The 23,517-nt window shown below is 38.2% G+C and overlaps 3 protein-coding genes across 8 annotated transcripts; 1 reads left to right on the top strand and 2 right to left on the bottom strand.

Moving 5' to 3' along the window:
• Positions 1 to 6,702: 6,702 nt before the first annotated feature.
• On the top strand, positions 6,703 to 11,554 carry LOC115738975 (haloacid dehalogenase-like hydrolase domain-containing protein At4g39970). The gene is made up of 12 exons (XM_030671806.2): positions 6,703 to 6,715; positions 7,553 to 8,063; positions 8,187 to 8,280; positions 9,632 to 9,676; positions 9,790 to 9,840; positions 10,048 to 10,122; positions 10,217 to 10,250; positions 10,572 to 10,627; positions 10,727 to 10,786; positions 11,047 to 11,106; positions 11,280 to 11,326; positions 11,415 to 11,554. Exons 1-12 carry the CDS (start codon positions 6,703 to 6,705, stop codon positions 11,461 to 11,463), a joined length of 1,095 nt encoding a protein of 364 aa, XP_030527666.2. The 3' UTR covers positions 11,464 to 11,554.
• A 1,400-nt stretch (positions 11,555 to 12,954) lies between these two features.
• Positions 12,955 to 13,964, bottom strand: LOC115738976 (EPIDERMAL PATTERNING FACTOR-like protein 1). The gene is made up of 2 exons (XM_030671808.2): positions 13,736 to 13,964; positions 12,955 to 13,643 (listed from the first exon to the last, which is right to left on the bottom strand). Exons 1-2 carry the CDS (start codon positions 13,835 to 13,837, stop codon positions 13,392 to 13,394), a joined length of 354 nt encoding a protein of 117 aa, XP_030527668.2. The 5' UTR covers positions 13,838 to 13,964; the 3' UTR covers positions 12,955 to 13,391.
• A 2,045-nt stretch (positions 13,965 to 16,009) lies between these two features.
• LOC115738984 lies at positions 16,010 to 23,411 on the bottom strand. 6 transcript variants are annotated; one of them, XM_048281129.1, is made up of 16 exons: positions 23,161 to 23,411; positions 22,514 to 22,579; positions 22,342 to 22,426; positions 21,448 to 21,560; positions 20,716 to 20,817; positions 20,251 to 20,346; positions 20,012 to 20,083; positions 19,829 to 19,932; positions 19,661 to 19,742; positions 19,048 to 19,140; positions 17,901 to 17,965; positions 17,486 to 17,498; positions 17,331 to 17,411; positions 16,332 to 16,440; positions 16,136 to 16,252; positions 16,010 to 16,037 (listed from the first exon to the last, which is right to left on the bottom strand). In XM_048281129.1, the coding sequence occupies exons 1-15, from the start codon at positions 23,278 to 23,280 to the stop codon at positions 16,167 to 16,169; spliced, it is 1,287 nt and encodes a 428-aa protein (XP_048137086.1). In that variant the 5' UTR covers positions 23,281 to 23,411; the 3' UTR covers positions 16,010 to 16,037; positions 16,136 to 16,166. The 6 variants fall into 6 exon arrangements, with proteins under 6 accessions (XP_048137086.1, XP_048137088.1, XP_030527680.2 ...); XM_048281131.1 differs by lacking the exon at positions 16,010 to 16,037 and having other exon boundaries at positions 16,108 to 16,252; positions 21,448 to 21,548; XM_030671820.2 differs by lacking the exons at positions 16,010 to 16,037; positions 20,251 to 20,346 and having other exon boundaries at positions 16,108 to 16,252.
• Positions 23,412 to 23,517: the final 106 nt, after the last annotated feature.

Here is a 23,517-nt window from a genome sequence, read left to right as displayed (position 1 = left end):
ATGATTAAGAAAATTCTCTTTCGTAATCCGCAACTAGCCATATGATCGAAAACGTCCATCTTTAGGATTATTGATGGAATACTCGATTAGGCAAGGATTTGGGTTTAATCTTTAATCGTAGGATTACAAATTAAAGATTCGACTCAAATATTCGCGAAATATTTCAAAACTTGATTGATATATCCACTTTCTTGATTGACATTGATTGGCATATTCACTTTCCTAATTTGATTTGAATTGTTTGATTGTCATATTTTTTAGAATATATCCGTCGCGTGATCTAATCTCGAAAATTCTAAAAAATTTGCATTCATTCACTTTGCATATTTGAAAATTGCATCTTATAAAAATAGCATCATGTAGATAATGTCATATCTAATCCCTCTTGTAAAATATTTAGATTAGATTGCATTTTAGGATGGAAATTGCATGTTCAAATATAATTTCATGTCTAAAATAATTCGTCTTTAATATATTAGGGTTTAGGTGAATGTAAACTCTAAAATATCCAAGATAAAAATTATTTTTGGCATAGTTCTATTTTAGGAAATAAATTCATCCGAAAATAAAAAATTCATCTTTGCCATGTCTTCTTTCCACGTCATCTTTGCCACATCATCCATGCCACGTCATTCATCTTTGCTATGTCATCTCATACCGTGTCGTATAGGTTGCATGTTAGTTTGCATTGCATGTAGAATTGTATGCTTAGGTTAATTTAATTGATTCCAACATCACGTAATCAATTTAATTAAACTATGAGCATATATTTATACATTAGTTTAAAGTTGCATGTTTAGAACTTTAATTAATTCATACATCACGAAGTTAATTTTCATGTGCATGTCATCTTTTGTATCTCATCTAGTTTAGTCTTGCATTTAATTCATAACATTGAATTGCATATAGTATAGTTTTTCATGCATTCATATAAAAAAATAAAAAAGTGAAAACAATAATTTTGTGGCGCATGCTCCCTTGATTATATTGACTTCTGGATGTTCATTAATTGATTGTGCACCCGCATGATAACCTTTGTTAGTGACTTAGGTTAAAATCAATTAATGTTGCCTTCTCAAATGATTTTTCATGAAATAAAATGGTAACGAAAGGGCGTTAGAGCAATCAGGCGTAATCAAGTCCCCGAACTCTTAATCTCCGGTTCGTAGGAATAAAATAGTTCTCCCGCTATTTTATTTATGTTTCTAATCGACCTACCATAAATGATTAGTGGCGGCTCCAAAATTAAAATATATTGCATGTTAATCAATTGAACCTTAAGTTGCGATTTGGTATGGACTTGGGAGAGTCCGAGTTAAGTTAGTTAAATAATTAACCTAATAATCCATTAGCCTGGAATTTTCGAATTTTAGGTCACAACAATTGATATAACAAAATATGTCCGGGGTCTTGTGAGACATTGTTTTACTCACTGGGGTTGTAACCGTTATGAATTCTTAATAGAATACACAATTTGAGCTTCCAAGTGCGGGTGTACTCACTGGTTGCACGACGTATTGGCGAGCATGAATTGTTTCCAAAGTAGATGATGTTAATGGTCGTACATTCTTGATAGATGATTATCAAGCCCTTCATGTCCAAGCGGCAAATGTAATATTGCATCTATGAAGGGGTACGTTTGAGAGAACCCCATGAATAGGTGCCTTTTGAATGGCTACCTTCTTTTATATAAAAGATATAGATAACTTTCAAGGGGCACAAAAAGATGAACGTTCAAACAGAACGATAGTAACCTACATTCTTCCTCTCATCTCTCTCTCAAGAACAGACACACTATAATGGTTTTCATCGTTATTGGATAAACAATCGGCATTTATATTGTAAAACGTGAATATTTTTTGATTATGATTATATTCGGACCAGCATGGGTTATAGATTCACCGAGGACTTCAACGACATTCTTGGGCATTTCCGCAGTCGTGTATCGAAAAAGTTAGTCGAATTCCTCAATGTATAATTCCAAAGAGGAACAACTCGTCAATCTTCATCCTGTCAAGCAATTTCTTGAAAGGGCCCAAGCAATTCTTCTGGGTCCAGTCGCGGAGGGCCGAGAAGTCCTGCATTACGTCGCGGTCAGACGGTGGGAGGCTGTTGTGAATCGTCTCGAAGCGGAAGTTCTCGAGGTCTCGGAGTGAGTCGGGTCCCTTAGACTGGAGGAGGCGGCAGTGGTTGAACTCGATGTTGACGAATGTGACGAAGACGCCGCGGGCGGGGAGGAGCTTGGCGAGCTGGATCACAGGGTTGACGTGGCCTTGGGCCGGGAAGGGGACGCACACGGCGTGTGCATGTGCATGGGATGTTCTTGATTCTTGGGATGACGAGCCCATCACCCACATCTCTCTCTAGGGCAAGATCAAGATCAAGAAGAGTATTCTTGGCGATGGAAGTCTGCCAAACCTAATCAATTTCTGTCGGTCTTCTCGGATTTTCTATTGGATGCGCGAGAGAGAGTTTTATACAAGCACGAGATGCATGTGAGAAAAATCAGCAATTAGTTCAAGCATAAATGCCCGGGTCTCTTACATTTGACTGACCTTAGATTCTTGGAGGAAGACAAGGTCGTCAGGAGACATGATTACTTCGAACCCACTTCATTAATTAAGTGATACTAATCACTTTTATTCACACTTGATCTCACAATCGCCACGATCGAATTATGTCCAAAATGTTCATCTCAATAATAAACTTTCAATTGTAGTTTTATATGCCTCAGCATAATTACTCATGCAAACGGACAAAGAACTGCACGAAAATGGTGGACCGCATGGTCCGTCAATAATTAAAAACTACACGTCCTTTTCTTTTGTTTTTTTACCTTGGCGATACCGAATAGAAAAAGCTAGAATGTCCCTTTTCTCTGGCTATTTTCCGAAGGCAACGAATAATTTGGTCACATGATTATAAACCGGTCGTCCTTCACGAACTCGAGCACAAGATCAGCCAAAAGGACAAGCGGAAAATAACGCTCTAATTGATGGCGTGTGAGCTGGAATCCCCTAATTTATAAGGGATTTTATTTTCCTCCTCATTTATAGAGGATTCTATCTTTTAAATTTGTAGAGGCTTGACTTGTAAAAGAAATCCGTATTATTTATATGTGGGCATGTACATACTTGATGAAATAAGAAGAAAAGTAAGAGAAAAAAAGAAAGAAAGAAAGAGAGAGAGAGAGTGAGGTGTTTGACCAAGAACGTAGACTTATTATTGAAACTTATTAAATTGTGTGTTTTGTATGTTCTTTATCTGCTTTTCAACACTAATATCCTAAAAAGCCTTCGAGTTTTGCTCTTATCTCAATACTACTTTTTGTCTCATAAGAAATCTCTAACTTTAGATTCAATTTCAATTCTACTCCAAATTTGTTTTGCCCTATATAAACACTCGAGCATGTCTCGATTTTATCCTAAACTTTTTTTTTTCCTTACGAAAAACTCACAACTTTAGGTCTTGTCCTAATTTTAATGTCCAATCCTAGTTTTACCATAAACTTTTACTTGAGTTACAAATCTACCCACATTAACCATCCGTCGATAATTTCTCGTTAATCATCGAGAAATGAAAAACTCTCGAGCACTAGCTATTCGAGCATCTAGAGTGAGAACTCTCCGACCTTGAGAGATAGAGCACTCCCAAACATGAGATATCGAAGACCAATCTTAAAATCACTAAGGGCCATTTTGACGGAGGGTCAATAGAAGCATATTTAGGACACAAGTAAAAGTTGGTGATCTTTTATGAGATGAAAAAGAGTAAAATTGAAACTGAACTTAAAACTAGGATTTTTTTTATGAGAAAAAAAGAAGTTTATGATGGCATTGGTACTAGACCTAAAGTCGAGGTTTTTACGGAACAAAAAATGTTTATAGTAGAATTGATACTGAACCTAAAGTTGGGGGATTTTTGTGGGATAATTAGGGTAGAATTTGAGACCGCACCTAAAGTTAAAGATTTTTTGTTAGACAAAAAGTAGAATAGAGACAAGAATTAAAGTTGGAGATTTTTTAGAGTATTAGACCTAAAAATGGTGAAGAGGCGACACATCATGGAAATTCCACAACATGTTCAATTCTTGATCATTACATTCGTAACAAGGAAATGAAAAAGAGAAAACTACCAAAAAAATCCTAAATATATTGCATTTGTGCCAATTCAACACCGACAAAGATAATTATTGTAAATTTTTAGTTTTTTTTGTTATTTTCCTGTCATTCTTTGCTCTCTTTTTTTCTATACTGGCGACTCTCACTGCTCACAAAGGCCACGCACTGCAACCCGCAAGGGCACGAAGGCCCTTGCTAGATCTAGAAGAGGGTAATCTCGCCTGTGGCCGGTAAGGCATTTGCGGCCGGCTAGGGTCGCCGACATAGACAAAAATAGCAAAGAAAAAAAGGAAACTAAATATAAAGCTTCCAAATTTCAAAAAATAATTTTTTAAATTACAATAATTGTTCATATATGTATCGGTTATGCCACATAGGACGACTCGGCATCCATGTCAATGATTTCTTATCAAAATTGGCCATAAGAACTTAACCGACAAATTGTCAAAAAGTTTATGATTAAATTGGCTTATTGAAAGGTTTAGGATTAATTGGCACAAGTGAAATAGATTTACAACATTTTTGGCAATTTCTTTGAAATCATACTGATGATCCCTAAACTTCGATACAATGCGGAATATCATCCCACTTTTGATTCATTCAATATTAATTTTAAATGTTCAATGTAATCTTTTTAGTTTGATCAAATAAGGGAGAAAGTCTCCACAAGTTAAACTATTTTGAAATGTGCAATCTAATCTCTAAGTATATGTAAAAAAAGTGCAATATAGCCTTAAACTTTTAATTTGTTTAATATAGTCTCTCAACTTTCCTCAACAAAATCAACTCAGTCATTCCATTCTATTCATAAGTTGTCATGATTGCACTACTCCCTAGATTTTAAAATATCTTTTCATTTAAATGCATTTTCTAAGTCAATCATTTTTTTTTTTTTTTTGGTCTTTATAATAAAACGATAGTTCTCCGTGTGATATCTATACAAGTAAAAGTAGAATCTCATTTTAAAGTTGAATAGGATTGACTTTCCTATTATTTAAAGTCTAATGAGTGTTTGCATAGGTTATTTAGAAAAGATATTAATTCATGTATAGATACTTGCAATTATGTTAATCTAGATTTATGTCTAACTTTTTAGATAGATAAATCGTCAAGCCTTTGCTTTTTTCATGTTTTCTTAGTCAATTTTTTGTTAAATCCATGTCCTGCAAATGAGCAAGATTTGAAAATTTGATTGAACAAATTAAAAGTTAAGAAACTAGATTGCGCATTTCTAAATATCTTTAGGGACTACATTGCACGTTTCTCTATAGCTTAGGGGCTTGTGATGACTTTATCCCATATTTAATCAAACAACCGAGCTGAATTGAATATTTAAGAATAATTCAAGGATAACATTAAACGAGTTAAAAGTTCAAAGATGACATTGCACATTAAAACAAAGTTTATGGACCATTACCGTCATTTTCCCTTTGTAATATGGTTTGTGGGTTTATCAGAAGAAGGTAGATAAGAAACAATTTATACTTTTTTTCTGGTTAGAATAAACAATTTAGACTGAACCTTCCCTTTGTTGTACTTTGTATTTTGGATTTATGACATCTCCCAATTTCTACTGATAAAAGGATGACGGATTTTTTTTTTTTCAAAGGAAGTTGTTTGTACCGTATTAACACTTTTATGAAATAACCAACTTTGTGTTATTAACTTCTAAACTGTAGACTTTTATTTGAAAATTTTACTAACACTTTGGATAGACAGCTCTTATATAAATTATCAACCAAAATGAGAGTGACTTACCAATGTTTGTCATATTAAATTATTCAAAATAATTTTAGAATAATTTAATAGGTTATTAGCTTTCATTTGAGTTACTTTTCAAAGTTTATTTTTTTGATTTACTAATACATTATTAAGCTACCAATTTCTATTTTACATAGGTTATCAATTATTTATTAATGAGAAAAGTGTAAAAAAAGTCCTAAGCATATTGCATTGGTGCCAATTTAGTCATAAACCTTTAAATGTGCCAATTCAGTCCTAAACCTTTTAATTGTGCTAATTCAGTCTTAAACCTTTTAACCGTGTCAATTTATTCATAAACCTTTTCATTTGTGTCAATTGAGTACATCCGGCTAATTTTGGATAGAAATTATTGACGTGAAGGCCGGCCATCTTACGTAGCACATTTAGAGCCGACACGATTTTTAGAAAGCTTTTTAATAGTTTTTTTATTTTTTTTCTTTTTCTTCCGGGTACTTTTTCTTATTGAGGGTCGGTGAGTATCACCAATCAACCCCCGCAAGCCACAGGCAAGAGCCGACGACCCTTGCTAGCTCTGGCCAAGGGCCGCACGCCCTTACCGGATCTAGGCGTCATGGCCTCACCCTATCCTAGGCAAGACCATCATAGTCCTTGCCCAAAGCCCGCGAGGGCCCTAACACCCTTGCCAGTGCATGAGGGTTGCTAGCCCTCGCCCGGGGCTGGAAGAGATTAGCCGATGACCCTTGTAGGCCCTAAAAAAAAAAGAGTAAAGAAAAGAAAAAGAAAAAGAGAAGAAAAAACCAAAAAGAGATTATTTAAAAAATATTGAGGAATTGTTTTAAAAAAAATGATATTAGTGATGGCCGTGCAATGTAAGATGACCGACATCCATGTCAGCGATTTTTAGTCAAAATTGGCCGGATAGATGCAATTGGCACAAATGCAAAAGGTTTGAAACTAAATTGGCACAATTGAAAATTTTAAAACTAAATTGATACTAATGCAATAGATTTGTGATTTTTGTAACACTTTTCTCCTTATTAACTAATCTTTGTTAGCGATCAACAATTTAAATTAGCACGAGTCGCCAACTTTTTTTCCGTCACATTACCACCGACTCTTGGATCACCTCTCATACTGTCATTTATTTATTCATTTCAATTTGCTGGCTTTTCTTATCATTGACAAACTTTTATTGGAATTCTCAACAACACCTTACTTTACCAACTCTTTGCAGAAATTACCAAGTTCAATTTTCTTTAATAAACAACTTTTCTTTTCGTTTAGCAGCTCTTATTTACTTTTCTTTACCACATGTTAAATTTATTGAAACGTATACAAAATAACTGAATTGAATTTAAGTGACTCATTATTTTTTCGATTAAGTTATGAATTAGTTTGGGATTATCAACTCTCATTTAAGTTAGTTATCAAAACTTACGCGACTTTATTTAATTCACAAAATTTTTTACTGAATTGCTTAATTGAAAAATATATGTAGGTCACTGAAGATCTGGCCTGAATTGTTCGGCAGATTCCCACACTCGGTAAATTTAAAGCATTCATAAGAAAGGTAAACAGAAGTGAGTAAAAAATAAGAGAATTACCGGAGAGACAAGAGAAGTCGGCAATTTAAGGCGTAATTTTTTTAAAGCGAAAGGAACGAAGCGGCGGGTGAGCGAGGAGACGGGGTCGGTCGTTATAATCAGTTAAATGGAACGAAACACAGCAGCCACACACGCCCGAAGTACCGCACTTGGATTTCAACAGCCGCTTTTTATCCACCACAACGACGACAACAGAAGACCGCGAAATTCAGACAAGGGCTCAGCACGCTCGAGCTCTCTTGCTCTTACCGCTTTCATGGCGTGCATGTTTCTTCCCCCAAGGCCTCTCCGTCCCTCGGCACACCAATCTCTCCGCATTCGCCTCGTCTTCCTCTTCTTCTTCCCTCGTTCCTCTGTGTCAAGCTCTTCCCCAACCTCGAGCTCGAAGGTCTCTTGCCACGAGGAGTGTCGTGTCGGTTTCGTGCGCCCTTCAAGCTCTCATCTTCGACTGCGACGGCGTAATCCTCGAGTCGGAGCACCTCCACCGCCAGGCCTACAACGACGCCTTCGCTCACTTCGGCGTGCGTTGCTCCGATCAGCCTCTCGACTGGGGTTTGGAGTTCTACGATGAGCTCCAGAATCGGATCGGTGGAGGCAAGCCCAAGATGCGATGGTCAGTGTATTGTTTAAAGAACTTTGCTTTTTCCATGTTTTGGGGTTTTCCCGTCTTTTTTTTAGGGCTCTGGTTTGTGGAAACTTGTTGGTGATTTCTTGTGGGAGTTGGGATTTTATGAAGGTACTTCAAAGAGTATGGATGGCCTAGCTCGTCGATTTTCGAGAAGCCTCCTGAAAGCGACGAGGATCGGGCAAAGCTGATCGATACGCTTCAGGTATAGTGTACTTCACTTCGTGGTTTGGCTTTGTTTGTGAATGGGGAAATGTGGACATCCTATCTATTATTTGAAGATCTTTGAGCTTTGGCTTCGAGCACTCCAGTGGTTATGTTGCATTCGAACAATTCCTAAGGATAATGTTTGTTTGGGTTGCGCTGTGTGGAGTGTGTACTGACTATAATACACAACAGTCATTGTTCACACATCTCGAGTTTGATTGGCGGAAGATTATAGGATATGCGAATTCAGCTCATCAGAATATGATTTGAAACCTAGAGCTTGAATCCTCTGAGACAGGACTTCAGGTATGATGTCAGTTACAATGTTGGAATGTTCATGAAATCTATTTGTGAAGACAAGTGAATTTGTGTTGTCGTTAGGCAGGACTCGTGAAATTGACTATACATGGTTGACAACGTGGTTCGTGTAGTGGTTCATTGTAGTCCTAATCTTTTCACAATTCTCAGTGATCTTGATCAGTAGGGGTAACTCCGCTGATGAGGCGGAGTTGATGCGGTTGTTGTTGGATAAGTCGGACAGAGCCTGCACTAACATTGTTTGATGTCAGTTTCTAGTTTCAAAACCGCTCTAACAAAGGTTTTTGTGAGTGTGAGGCCTCTGCCATTTGCAGTCTCTGATGTAAATTGTCTTATATTCACACCCTCTGCAGATAGTAACAAGTTACGACAATCATTTGATTGAGGAGATGTTGAAATTTCAGACCTGTTAGGTCCTTCTGAAACAGCTTGCCTTGTCCATGAGGCTTATGGCAAGAGCATGTTTGGCAATAGTAGTTTGGACAACTCTTCTATAGAGAGATCAAGCTCTGACCAACTTTTCCCTTTATCTGAAGTCCCATTCACTCTTGGGGGAAATTTCAAATGTATAGCCATTTGGGTTTTGGAGACGTTTTTACTTATTTCAATTTATTTTTGTTTCTTGGAGTGTTTATTTGTCAATTGATCCCTTTTCACTTCTACTGCTTTCTCATACTCTGCTAGTCTACTGCATCAAGCTCAACTGAAATTGTGATCATAGAAGAGAATGCCACATTAGTTGGTTTGAAATCGACACCCCCACTCATGGAAAATGTTTTGTAAATTATATTATTAGCTCTTGTTGCTTCACATGTAAGAGAAAAATGCAAAGCTAAAGAAAGAAAAATCATCCAATGACTGACTGTATCTTCTTTGTCAGGATGCTTTTCCTAAGAAGGGAAACTATATCAGGCTTAGGAAGTTAGGATGTTGATATCTGGTGAATGAAGCAAAGCAACCCTAGCACTAAAACTGAACCTCTTCTGTTGTCGGAGATACTATATTTACATTAAGTTTTATGACATTTTCAGGACTGGAAGACAGAAAGGTACAAAGATATAATCAAATCTGGAACTGTAAGATGGCATTATGTTTGGCATGTCCTAGCTTTTCTCCCAAAAGAGAAGAAGATACTCTTGTTTGAGTCTACTATGATTAATGAGCATTTATCTAAACATCATTCTCTCAGGTGAAACCTAGACCTGGAGTTTTGAGACTGATGGATGAGGCCAGGGCTGCTGTAAGAAAATATATACACTTAAATGCGATTAAGTAAACATGGTACATTGAATCCACATGTTTGTATGGCTTATTATTTTTCTATAACCTTTGAATCTAGTCTACAAAGATTCATTCTGCTTTATTTTCCACAGTTCATATTTAGCCTAATTCTTACTCGTTGCTGAAGTTGCTTCTTGCTATTATTCCCCTCTTAACTTATCTGCAGGGGAAGAAATTGGCTGTTTGTTCTGCTGCAACTAAGAGTTCGGTCATTCTCTGTCTTGAAAACCTTATAGGAATGGTATGCCACTCTTGCAGAATCACAGAAAACTTGCTTTCCTTTCTTGTGGGCTTTAAAGAACATCTTTACACAGCTGGTATCATGGTTTTTGTAGGAGCGCTTTCAAGGTTTAGACTGCTTCCTTGCAGGTAAGATGAAAATAACAATTTGGACTCTTTATATATTTAATGCGAATCATAATATAGATTCATTTTTTGGAATAAGAGATAGGGAAGCTTTGCAAACTGTCAGTGGAGGTCAACATGGTGTTTGATTACTTGTACTATCTGTTTTTCCAATCGTGCTTTTCATGACTATCAATCATTCTGAGACTTTTGTTACTGTCCTTATCAATTACGATTCTTGTTCAATGGTTGATCTCATTCATTTAAGTTACATTTAGAGGAAATCAACTCTAAATTTTGTTTCTCACAGTTGTTTTAACAGTGACTTCAAATTCTGTCTCGTAGGTGATGATGTGAAGGAAAAGAAGCCAGATCCTTCAATCTATCTCACCGCTGCCAAGGTGGCTGATACATGTGATTTTGTGGTTTTCAACATCTGTGGAAAGCATTATTAGTTCATTTCCTTTGTTTACTGGTTTATTCTTTTCTCGGGATGGCAGAAGCTTGGTGTACCAGGGACCGAATGCTTAGTGGTAGAGGACAGTGTAATCGGGCTGCAGGTATATAATTTCCCATAACAATGTCTCATCAGGATGAGCTAATCCAAGTCTGCTCATTTCATTTAAGATGCGAGAAACTTAATTGTATCTGAAAACAATCATGAAACAGTGAAATATGGCAGTGTAAAAATTGTTAGACAAAGATGTTATCGGTATAATGAAATCGGCATGCCATATTTGCTGCAAAATTGTCACAGAGTTTTCTCTTTGTTTTATTTATGTGATCTCTGAACTGAATAAACTTTGGTTAAACTCTTTAGGCAGCGACAAGTGCCGGGATGTCTTGCGTAATTTCTTACACATCTTCAACAGCAAACCAGGTGAACGTCTCTTTCGATTCATGGTCTTGGAAAACGAGGAAAGATAGCCAACGTGATAACTAGTGTTATATTTAACTGTCCAAGCTTATTCTTTTGCTTGCAAGCTGCAACATTTCTAGCTTGATTTCATCCTGAAAAAAAAAAAGGTCTGAAAGCTGTTCTTTTGAGCTCAGGATTTTAAAGAGGCCATTGCCATATACCCTGATTTGGGCAATGTGAGGTACAGTTGCCCCCTGACTCCCTCCTTGTGAAACTTCCGTACTTGTTGGTTCGACATTGATTGTAAGGTATAGCTATAACCTATGCAGATTGAAGGACTTGGAGCTATTGCTCCAAAGTGTTGTTGCTGCAAAATAGGAGGGCGTGTACCTTGCTGCTGCTATAAAGAGCTCGAGGGCTTACATTGTAGATTATGTAGAATATGTTTTCTGCAAATGAAGTTCTTCACAAGGTCGATATTTCTATGTCTCTAAATCGCAAATATGAATTCGTATACGAATTAATGGATAGGAATCATGATTCTTTGGAAAGGGTATGACTGGAGGCTTAAGTGTATGATTCTTGGGCCGCTGGTGCTGGAGTGGAAGGTAACATCTCAAACTTCTAACCCCGCTTCAACCAAAAAAAAAAAAGAAAAAATTCTAACCCTGCAGCTTATTCTCTTTATTAAAATTAATGGGTCGGCTGTATCGACCTAAATTACTAGATTGAGAGGTTTTTTCGTGAATTTGTTAAGGTATTTTATCGAGAAGAATGCATAATCTCCCCTTCGGTTTGGGAGCGGTTGTTCTTTGGACAAAAGATTTTCAATTCGTTAGCAGAATCTAGCCTGTCTTTTGTTGACCTGTTATTTATATGCCAATTACGCAAGGATCCTGGCAGGGAAATGGTCTAAAAACAAGCCCAGAACATCCGGTTCGGGCAGAAACTATGCAAACTCTTCATCCCTCTTTCCATGAATTTTAACGAAATTAGTTCATAATTTCCGACCTAAAGAGTCCATTATTTCCTTGACAACGAATCCCAGTTTGCTGGAAATTAGGCAAGCTTCTGCCCATGTTTTGACCAAACATTGCTGCATGAATTCAGTCTACAATGAAGCAAGTGGTCTGAGTCGTCGAGTCTACTTAGGGCCGCATGAGATTCCCGTTTCCGCAGCCCGAGATCGCTCAGCCGACTGCCTAGGCAAGAATTTTCACTAACAAGGGCCAGTGCCATTGCGGGATGCCGTAGCAACTAGCACGATAAGGAGAGATCTCCGCGACAGACAAAGCTGCGCCATGCCGATAATCTTAATCACATGGCGAGCTTAACAGAGATAAAAACTGAATACTTATCTTCGATGATACTTATTTTAAGTTTGCTTAAGAGTTGCCAAAAACCATGTGACTTTGAGAATCTAAACTTCTTCCTGACGCCTAACCCCTGTACCATTTTGCACCCGGATTGAATTCCAGCAACAAAACTCTCAGTGGTCGGATTAGAGGTTTTGAAATGTTTTCCGAGGTAATGGGTGTTCTTACCTTAAAGTAGCAAAATTGTACATCACTCGAGGGCACACCCTCCATTCAGGTCAACTCTTGATTTCAACGTTCGGTCCATGCTATGATGTTTGTGTCCTTCCGAGGCGTTTTGGTCAATTCAGGTCACTCTGAAAAATCTGAATTTTTGGCTCAGCGAGCGCAGACACAAAGGACACGATCCATGGGCCACGAAAATCCCAAGACGATAAGAAAAACTCCCAACACATAATAATCACGACAAAACAAAGTGTCATGCCTCACAATAAATGGGAAAAAAAAAACCCAAAATAAAATAAAATAAAATAAAATGCAAAACCAAAAAATTAAAAAAGGAAAGAAAAAATCTCATTGAAATGGCACACTGCGAAAGACGTGTCCCCACAGAGTGTCTGTACATTTTGTATAATGATTTCAACGATTGTACACATTTAATTAAAACACGCAAACATACACACACTCTCTCTCTTATCTCCCTAAGCATCCTCCGACTACAAAACTAAGTGCAATATAATGACATCATACTATATAATCTCGTTCATACTAAATCCTAATCCAGCGAAGGCAGCAAACTCCACATTGGAGCTGCATGCATCTGAAAAGTGGTCCGAGATCTCTCTCTCTCTCTCTCGCAACAACAAAAAAAAAAAAAACAAAGGGTGGGATTTCGGGAAGAACGATCGGAATTCGCCGGCGGGAGGTAAGTTGATAAATCTCGGACCCACGAGAGATATTAGGTAAACAAAGTGACCGGCGCGTGCGTAATTAGGGGTTGAACAAGTGGTTGCGACACCGGCATTTCCAGTCCAAGGGCTTGTAATTGGAGTATCTACCTGGGGAAGCAGGGGACGGGTCGACGAACTCGGCCGGCCGGCTCGGCTTCTCGCTCTTCTCCTTGCGGCCCGTCGTGGGCGCGCTCGGCACTTGGACCGCCATGCAGGGGTGGCACCCGTTGCACTTGTTGTGGCAACTCGGCGGCGTCGACCCGAGCCGAGTCTTCTCCTCGAACGACAGTCCCTGGCAAAGACATTTTAAGTACCGAACTAACGTTCAATTGGCCACCCAAGATGGAGTTTATAGAGAGAGAGAGAGAGAGAGAGAGAGAGTACCTGGCGAGAGAACGAGGGAGGAGAGAGGAGGAGGAGGAGGAAGAGGAGGACGAGAGGAGTGGTGGTGCAGATGAGGATTGATGTGCTTGAGTTCGAGTTCATGGTTTCATCTCATGTCTCTCCATGAACTGAGATAATTGAGTCTGAACATAAGAAAGTCAGCTCAGACATTACCAAAGCAATCAATGGGTTCAGAAAGTGAAGAAACCCAGAGAGAGAAGAAGAGATATACAAGAGAGAGAAAGGGTGAGGTGTGGTGCTGGGTGGTCTGACTGGTGTAGAGAGAGAGAGTGAAAGGAACAATTCATGGAAGGGAAAACAAATTGGGAGAACCCAAATCAGAGGGGGGGAGAGGACAGTTTGGACTGTTTTTTTCTCCTTCTTTTTTCATTTGATTATTGAGGTCGCCTATCAGTTGTAGAGTTACGAAGGAAAGCGATAGCGTAGTTCCCCTCCCCCTCCAAGTGATGTTTCATTTTTACGAAAGCTGTACAAATCGTATTACTTTTCACATAAAAATCAAATGCCACTTTTCAAGACCATAATGTACTCTCCTACATAAAAATATGCAAATGTACGAAAGGCAAGATTATATAAAAATGATAACTTTAGACAAGTCATGTGCAAAATAGCTGAGAGAAGTAAGATGGGGAACTCGTCATTTTATTTTTATTTTATTTATGTTCCAAGAAATGTTGGGATTTCAATTCGGTTTGTCAATTTCGGGTGACTGGGTCCTTAGAGAACTAGGTCTGCCTTGACGGAACTAAAATGATGAATTCATTAAGCACACTATCTTGCTGTAAAAAAAATTAAAAAAAATGGCAAAAGCAGAGTAGAAGATACAACTTGTTTTTTTGTTATTGTTTTTGTTGGTGGGAGAATCGAGAAGGGCAAGGAGTGGTAAGAATCTTGCAATGAATGACAGTAATTGATGGAGGTTTCTTTTCAGTCGCAGCATTCAGAGGGGGGGCTGTGGAGTTTGACTGCGATTCGATTGAATGAAGGGGACAGTTCTGGGAGTGTGGGATAGGAATTGTTGTTATACGGTCCGGTGCTTGATGTCGTACCTCCTTATGTTTTGTATAATGACCCTGCGAAAACATCGTCGCAGAGCAACCTTATATGAAACCGTGTACCTCAACATGATTTTTCGCTCTTTTCTCTTTACGAGCATTTATTTCTTTGCCAGGAGGGATAACTACTTAACATTATTTGAGGGATGGAAAACGGGCCCGTCGTGGCCCATAACACCTGACCCGTGACTTCTCGTTGTAAAAATTTAAGTTAATTGAAATCAGATTGGATCCTCCGCAAATACAACATTCTTAATTTTGGATTTACATTAGCCTGAACTTACCTAATTTCCCGCTTCCGGATTTTAGCTCAAAGAGTGGTCTTAGCAATTTTTAAATGAATTGAAATGTGATAAAATGGTCCACTATTACATGCAAGCAAAATGATTTTCACACAGAAAACAGTCCATGGGCCGACCTTTGGAGTGAAATTGGCAATTCTGATTGACTTACTTTAGGAAGTGTAAAAGTGCAACATCTTCTCTTTCCCCAGAAGACTATCGCAAAGAGTTGATTAGCTTAGCCAGTGATGAGCAATACATCAATAGTTTCACATGTTTGACCGATGTGATTCTTTATCCAATAAAACAACTAAACAATAGTTTGAGAGACACTAGTTTCATTGATGATAATTATTGCTTTACATCCCTAGTCAAATGTTCATCAGAACATTTGCCAATTGTGTACCAGTTTACTACGCTTAGTGTTACCATCCACAGGCTTTTAACTTACGAAGGACCGTGAATGACCCAACAAGACTGTACGAATCTCTTAAGGTTTCTTGAGTTCACTAGAATATTCCTAAGACTGGCAATATGGTAAATGTATCATATGCTAAAGCATTCTTGCAATAAATGTGGGTAGTTGGTAATAGAGAGATGGAATACCCACCATTAGATCGATAAAAGATCTACGACTGTAATTAGAAGAATCTTTATATATATATAGGGACCTCCTTCCCTCATTTGTGTCACCTCACAAGTAATATGATGGCTCTGTGAAAACATCATCAGAGAGCAACATTATACATGAAACAAACAGTGTATCAAAACATGCTTTTCATCTTTCTTTTTTTTCTTTGCCAGGAGTAATAACTACTCAATAATTTAAGAGCCCGTACGACCTATCCCATAACTTCTAGTTCTAAAAGTTTAAATTATTTGAAACCAGATCGTTTGTACCTACCGCAAGTACAACATTCATGATTTTGAGTGATGAAAACAAATTTTTAAATGACTTGAAAAGTAATTAAATAACGCACACACGTACACAAGATTCACCAGTTCACGAAACAAATAAGTTCATAGGCAAAGAGTTGATTAGCTTTGCCAATGATGAGAAATACATCAATAGTTTTACATGTTTGACCGGTAGGATTCCTCATCCACTATAACTGGAGGAATGCTCCACTTCCCAAGCAACGGACCTCCCATCCGCCCACCTGAAACATTACAATATATCCGACATTACCAAATTGAAGTTTCATACTTTGCATTAACAGTCTCCACCATTTCACGCACCTTCTGCAGTAGCTTCTTCACATCTTTTCTGATACTTAGCAGACAACTGAGGCTCCAAAGCTTTCAATAGGCGATCATACTTCTGTTCAGCCTCTGTAATTGATTTCGCCTGCAAACCCAAACAAAAATTTGAGAGACACATATAGCTCCACAGATGATGATTCCTAGTATTCTAATTTTCCTTGTAGCTTATAATTGTTGCTTTTCATCCCCAGTTAGAAGTCAAATATAACATTTGCGAATTACATGCCAATTTACTATGATTAGTATCGCAATCCACAAGTTACTAACGTACGAAGGACCGTGAGTGATACCAAGACGAGTCTGTTAAGGTTTTTTGAATTCTCTAGAATATTTCTAAGGCGGGATAATATGGGAAATATACCACATACATCTATTCTTGTAAGAGATATAAGTAGTTGATAGATGGGGAGATGGAATATTTACCATTAGATCGAGGAAAGATCTACGCCTATAATTAGAAGATTTTTTGTGTGTGTATATATATATATAAGGGCCTCCTCCCCTCATTTGTATCATCACACAAGTAATATAATTTCAGACTCCTCTTTTCAAGAGTCTCTCTCTGCAAAAAGAAAGCCACGGGGAAGAATTGGCCTAAACGGCATGACATTAGCATATGGCCGAAAATTTACTCGCTGATTGCTGTTTATATACGTTCATAATCACTTAGATTCCACTATTCTATGACATTATTTTAAATTTGCAGATCAGCTTGGCAAAGTCTTGGTTTGGATCGAAATTTTCACATGGTAATTGCCGGAGTCAGTCAAAACAACTTTTTTAATTGAGACATTTAGTGGCCAAGCCCTTCCTTTTCGTATATCAATGGTTTTATTCTATATTTGAAAAAGTAGAGCGGCCAAGCACAATCAATAACAAAAACAAAACTTACCGCCAAATAGATTGGATCTCAAGTTCACAATTGATAGATAGAGAAGAAGGTCAGTGTACACATGAGCATATTGGAATACCTACCAGCATAGTTGGGGCTGCAGAAGCTCCATATATTTTGACGAACATGCGAAGGATATTGAAACTATTATCTAATACATCATCCTGCGGAAAACAAAATTACATACAGAAACTACAACAGTAATGAGTAGTGAAGTGATATTTGATAAGGGATTTACCTCATAGTCAAAACTAGAGTGGCCCCAAATATGTTCCCATAAGAGACAAGCAACAGAGGAGACGATCAGTCAGCAAACCTTATGAACAGCACTATACCAGCAAAATATGCCAATGACAAGTAGCACATGCACATGCCAACATCACTACTGGCTGATCACATCTACATAACGTCCTCTTTGAATGTGTGCCCAATATCCAAATACACATAATATATATCCCAAACATGTAAACACACAAATGCTTATGATTCAAACACAAAAAAGTACATGTGGAGTGCATACACTATATAATTGTGGACAGACCAGATAGTGCAGATGCAAAATCACTTGTTGAGTGGAATAATATCTATTCAATGTACCGAGTTGATTAGGCAATCATATCCAAATGATAAAAACCGGACAAAAGCATGCTTACAGGTCATCAGAGATTTCTACCAGATATTCCGATATGGAAAGGAACTCCATGTGCAGTTCATTTACCTGCAGGAACAAGTTCAAAGAAACAAAGCATTCACTCAGGGGCTACCGTGAAATTGAAAAGGAAGAGATAAATCATATCAAGGTAAATCACAAGAAGATTAGATAATAAAAAAATACAGACAAGTACATTATCCTAGCTATTCATGAAAGCTAGAGAAACAAATTCATTGCAAGGCATCTTCTGTTTTCCTTTATAATTTTGCTCGTTGTACACAACTAGTACTAAACTTCACTGACATCTCATTAACCATTATCAAATTTTTCGGCCAAATTCGAGATTAGCACTTATCACACCTTGATTGAGCACAAGTCTCCTTGATTACATAAAAAGCAAATGCTTATCTCTCTAATAATAGAGTTCCAAACCAAATGTACGCCATGATAGTGATGACACGATACAAACAAGATTTGTAATTGTAGTGATGAGAAACTGCCTCAAAAATTGATACACAGACAAGCCACTTTGAAACAAACTGAACACTCTAAGTTCCTGTTATCGTGATCCTTTCCGCTATAGAGAAGTTCATGTACAACCATTTTGAGCTTTGAAACAAGTTCCCAAAGCATCATACTTTCATAGGAAAATCCACCATGGACTATATCTTCGCTGCTTATTTCAGTGACGGTGTGTCAAATGACTATAAATGTGTGTCAAGTGAGTAACCTCATGCTAATCTAGAGCTCCCAGTAATCATACCTGATTCTATGCTAAAGACATAGGTCCAACAGGGCAAACAAGACCTAAGATGACAATGGAACCATGAAAAATAGGATCTACGATATAATGATCTAGCACATGACATCCTGTTGAATTGTGCACAGAAGCATCAAAAGATCAGCATGAAGGTCTCAAATTGCAGGGACAGCAACTATTACTATTGGTGGTTCTCTATTCACCTTGAAATTGATAAGAACCAAATCATTCATACACTTCATTAGAGTGTTAACAAAAGGATGACGCTTCACATCACTTAGAGCAATTGACGTTTGCCAAGTGGAGGTATCTTTGGGAACCATAAATTTATCAAAATAGCAATTCACGAAAGATGCTTCTGTTCAAAGGGGAAAAAGTCAGAAATTACCTTTTCACCTCTTAACTCGTATAACAAAAGATTCAGTGCCCTGTAATCAAAAGATTTCAGATGTATTGCCCGCATGACATCCTCAACTGAAACCTGAACAAATAATTTTGATTATTACCTGACCTAGAAAATTAAAATGGAGTTTTTGCTTGTCCATAATGACTGTTTCTGTTCCTTATGAAAAAAATTAGGGACATCTATCTTCACAAAAAGAAATACATGACAGCTGCAAAATCACTTATGCAACAGTAAAGAATCACGTTGAAACATATCTTAACTAATTAGAAAATAAATATTCAAAAACTTATTTCATTAAATTAAAGAAGCACCGTTTTAGTCTGTCCTCCATAATTTGAAATTTATTCAGAGTCAGATAATATCAATGCAGACTGAAAGTCCAGCACAGAGACCATTAAAAGTATAACAGATGCACGGTACACAGACATACACCCCCACAGAGGGAGAGAGATAGGGAGAAAGAAAGGATTCAAGAACCATGGTATCAGACTACCAAGGAAATTTCCAACAGCAAAACTAGAGCAAATGTAAGACCAAGAAAACAGGTGCTTAAAGGCACTTGAATGAAGCATAGGACGTATTAAAGCATCCATACAGCCTCCTTGTGCATCAAGGCAGAGCATAGCTTTCTTTCCAGTGCCCAGAACTCTTCTCCTGATTTAAACTCTTCATTTATCCTAGCAAAAAGATAGGTGAACAACTCAATTCCCCTTCATGTTTTGCAGATTTTACCTTCAATCTACTTGAAAAGTAGAGTTCAGACCTGTCATTTAGAAGTCCTCGAAATTCAAGAAGACTCTTAAGCGGTCCGAATGGATCTCCTTTGAATGCATTGACAAGTTCACTACTGAGATCACGATCCCTCTCCTGTATAGTGGACAAGATCTTCACAAGACAATTTCAATCATTTCAGATTCTTCACGTTGAAGGTCAATAAGATTATGACCTCAGATTGAGCTTTTAATACTGGGAGTCCACTGGCAGATAGCTGCACTACTCTCTCATTCAAATTATCCAGCTGCACAATGAATATAGTAAGGCACATCATTGGAATGTCTAACCACCATCCTGTTAAAAGCGCCTTTAAATAGGCAACCCCACATGGGGAAACTACATTCTTTCTGGAAAAAAATCTATGGAGGATTTTTCTACTACTTTCAAAATGAATCTCAAAATAGGAAGAACCTCAACACCCACAGAATAGATGATAGAAGGAAACAGTTTTCCTTGCCCCAAGCTTTCAGAGCATATTAAGCTCTCCTCATAAATTACTCTTAGATACCAGCATATTCATGAGACTGTTTAGACAACCAGATGCATGGAAGCTTCTAACAAGAACAACAAAAGGGAAAGAAAATTAAATCTTTCAAACCGATGCCTATAAATTTTCAACGCACAATGAATTGCTGTATTCGCAAAACTTTACCGTAGAATGACTTTCCTCGTGCCTTTATTGGTAGAAAAATCAACTTCCAGATAAAGGAGAAATGAATACTACCTGGAAGTACTCTATACTTTTAAAAGAATTGAAAGCCGATGTGACAACATCATGTCTAGTGTGTTAGCCAGAAAAACATTAAAAGTGATCTCAAGCTTGAGAATAAAAGAGCATATAAATGAAGATAGAACTCAAATAAATCTGAAAATCACCTGATAAATGTAACTTTCTGTGAAAGAAAGCACAGGTAGATATTTGAAAAAAGATTGTGGTCTGTTCACATCCATTTCATGAAACATAAAATAGGACCTGCACTGCCAATTGGAAACATTACAATAAAATTCCTGGATGAGATCAAATAGACATAATTAGGGATCTAGTCGACAGGACAGTACATAATGGGGCCACCAACAAATTTGGGAGGGATTTGAAACTAGAATGGCAAAGCTGATGCCATAAATTTGCTAATATCATGATAACAGCAGACAACTAGAGAAATGTCTATGGATCACCAGCTGAACTTCAACAGTTTGGATGTCAACCGACAGTCTTTTCTTTTTCTTTTTCTTTCTTTTCCTTTTATTTTTGTTTTTTGGGGGGGGGGGGGGGGGGGAGGGTTGGAGACAGGTTGATCATGTTAGGAAGGAACCCTATAATAAATAAAATCTGCATTAAGTCTGAAAACTAGGGGTATGGAGGAGAGAAGGAAGCTCTAGGAACACCCAGGAGCCAAGAGCCTCACTTAAATTTTAAATGCTGACATTGGGGATATGAGATAGAGAGAAAAAGGGAGAGATTGTGTTTAATTAATGATCAACATGCATCTTTAACAGTTCATACATTCCACTTTACATCGTACATTGAATGACCGACAACCAGAATATGCCCCATATGCAGACAGGATTCAATAAAGAAACGGTCCAATTAATGCCAGAAACACTTACAAAGTCCTCAAGGGTTGAATTTGCTCTCTCCATTGCATTGAGCCCAACTACATCCCCATTGTGGAACTCGGTTTGCAGGGAACAATTGGACTTCTGGTTCACTTTCGATTGAACTACAATAGCCAAAAAACCAGCTCAAATAAATCTTGGGAATTATTAATCTACATGGGGTAACAAGGAAAACTCCAGTTCGGACTCACAAACAGCTTAAAATCAAATGATACAGAGTTTCTTGTTGATTGGTATTCGTTATTCCATACCAAAATTAGGGGTGATAGGTAACTGAGTGGATCCAGCTGCCAGAACTGGCGAGTTCCAAGGTAGACATGGAGTGGTGTTTCTCACAAAAAAGGTCAAAGCGAACAGGAATGAAAATTGAAACAGAGCACAAAGTCTATGTAGCAATAACTGACAAGCAAGAAGAATCAACCACCTTCTATGGGAGAGAGTTTTATGTCATAAGGGAAAATAATATAAGATTAAACGGCGCTTCCAATATGTAAAAAAGGCAAAAATACTTGAGTTTAAACGTGCCTGCAGGCGTAGAGAGAGAGAGAGAGAGAGAGAGAGAATGAGCATGTTGGTGACAATGAGAAGCATTGAAGCACTGATGAACCCAACATGACGGTGCAAAGGAAAGCAAGATGAGAGCAGTGAGTTGAGAGAGATGAAATAGACCATAACGAGAAGTGTGGTGACTGCAAACGTAAATGATTAGGCCCAATCAATGGTGAGAAAGCTGATCAGCCAAGCTAACTTAGCACTCAGCAGGCGATAACCTCGCAGACATAATCATAAATCAGAAATCAGAAATATAATGAGAACCCTAAGCACTCAGCATGTGATAACCTCACAGACCAAATCGTAACATCAGAAATATAATGAGAGCCCTACAATATCTAGAATCCTTGTTTTCCAGCTTCATTAGGTCATCCCAATCAAGTAAATGTGAGGCCTCCTTGATCAATGTCCTCAATATCTGCAAAAGGCAAAAGTAAGCACCAGTCAGATTCAATGAACCGAATTTTAAGGTGATTGAACTTGTTGAAGTTTACTTGTACCTCACCTTTGGCAAGTATTCATTAATTAAATTAAACTTCCGGTCCATATCGAGCTCCCCACATGGTTGTATCTGCAGATTTGATCTCATTATAAAGAAAGAAAGCCAAAATGCGAAACAAATTTGATAAAGAACCGGTCCTTTCCAATTGATGTGAAAATCAGACACCAGATGCAGCTTGCTGGATTCAGACACGTGTTCATGTCAGTTTCACCGGTGCAAAATACCTAGAATCTTTCTCTCCTCTCTCTTAATCCTCAGCCGTGTGCCTCCTGACCGGCCACGTGGCTACTCCGACCACCACCTTCTCGACTACCTCCCCTTGCACTACCACCGTGCCACAACGACGGCTCTCTCTCTCTCTGCCCCATCCACTCTCACTGGCGGAGCTCGACACCATGCGCCGAGCTCCATCTGCTCCTCATAAATGACGAAAATATCGAAGTATGCTTCCTACACAGCCGGCAAAATACAAATGGAGAACCAGCGCAAAAGACATAGGAATTGAATCTTTCGCGCGAAAAGCAACGCCGGCCGGCGGGCAGAGACCAATCGAACGGATAAAAACCAGAAGATGCAAGCATGCAGGCGCCATTTCATCGAAGGAGCGAAGGTTACGAGAACGCGAGAACCAATCGAGACTGAGAGATTACCAAGAGGAGGAGGAGATTGGAGAGGAATCGGTCGGAGTCGGGATCGGAAGGCGAGACGCCGTGACGATGCATCAGTTCCAGAGCCGCCTGCGCTCGCTCCAGCTTCCGCAGCTCCTCCATCCTCGTTGCGGGCTCGTGACTTTCCCCGATCGGACTCCGCTCCACGGTGACACCGCCGCCAACAAACCGCCGGCTTCGTCTTTAGCGGGAAGCTCTTGCACTTTTGCCGCTATTTACAGGACTCGAAAGAGATAAAAGTCTTTTTAAGCTTGACATATAACAAATCATTGAAACTTTTCGTAACTTTTTTTCCGAAAATTGAATAATTTGTTAATTTTTAGGTAGGATAAATGTGTT

The sequence above is a fragment of the Rhodamnia argentea genome, chromosome 1 (assembly GCF_020921035.1).
Source record: "Rhodamnia argentea isolate NSW1041297 chromosome 1, ASM2092103v1, whole genome shotgun sequence".
NCBI classification, from domain to species: Eukaryota; Viridiplantae; Streptophyta; class Magnoliopsida; order Myrtales; family Myrtaceae; genus Rhodamnia; species Rhodamnia argentea.
This window is presented reverse-complemented; position numbering and strand designations above follow the sequence as displayed.

Bases quoted from the DNA above. Each gene is read 5' to 3' on its own strand.
- LOC115738975 (XM_030671806.2), top strand. The intron at 10,123-10,216 runs GTATGCCACTCT...TGGTTTTTGTAG, and splicing joins TTGAAAACCTTATAGGAATG to GAGCGCTTTCAAGGTTTAGA. The intron at 10,628-10,726 runs GTGGCTGATACA...TCGGGATGGCAG, and splicing joins TCTATCTCACCGCTGCCAAG to AAGCTTGGTGTACCAGGGAC.
- LOC115738976 (XM_030671808.2), bottom strand. From the start codon at position 13,837: ATGAACTCGAACTCAAGCACATCAATCCTCATCTGCACCACCACTCCT. The intron at 13,644-13,735 runs GTACTCTCTCTC...TGTCTTTGCCAG, and splicing joins CTCCCTCGTTCTCTCGCCAG to GGACTGTCGTTCGAGGAGAA.
- LOC115738984 (XM_048281129.1), bottom strand. From the start codon at position 23,280: ATGGAGGAGCTGCGGAAGCTGGAGCGAGCGCAGGCGGCTCTGGAACTG. The intron at 19,141-19,660 runs GTATGGATGCTT...TTATTTGTTCAG, and splicing joins CCTTGATGCACAAGGAGGCT to GTTTCAGTTGAGGATGTCAT. The intron at 17,966-19,047 runs GTAATTTCTGAC...TTGTTCCTGCAG, and splicing joins ACGAGTTAAGAGGTGAAAAG to GTAAATGAACTGCACATGGA.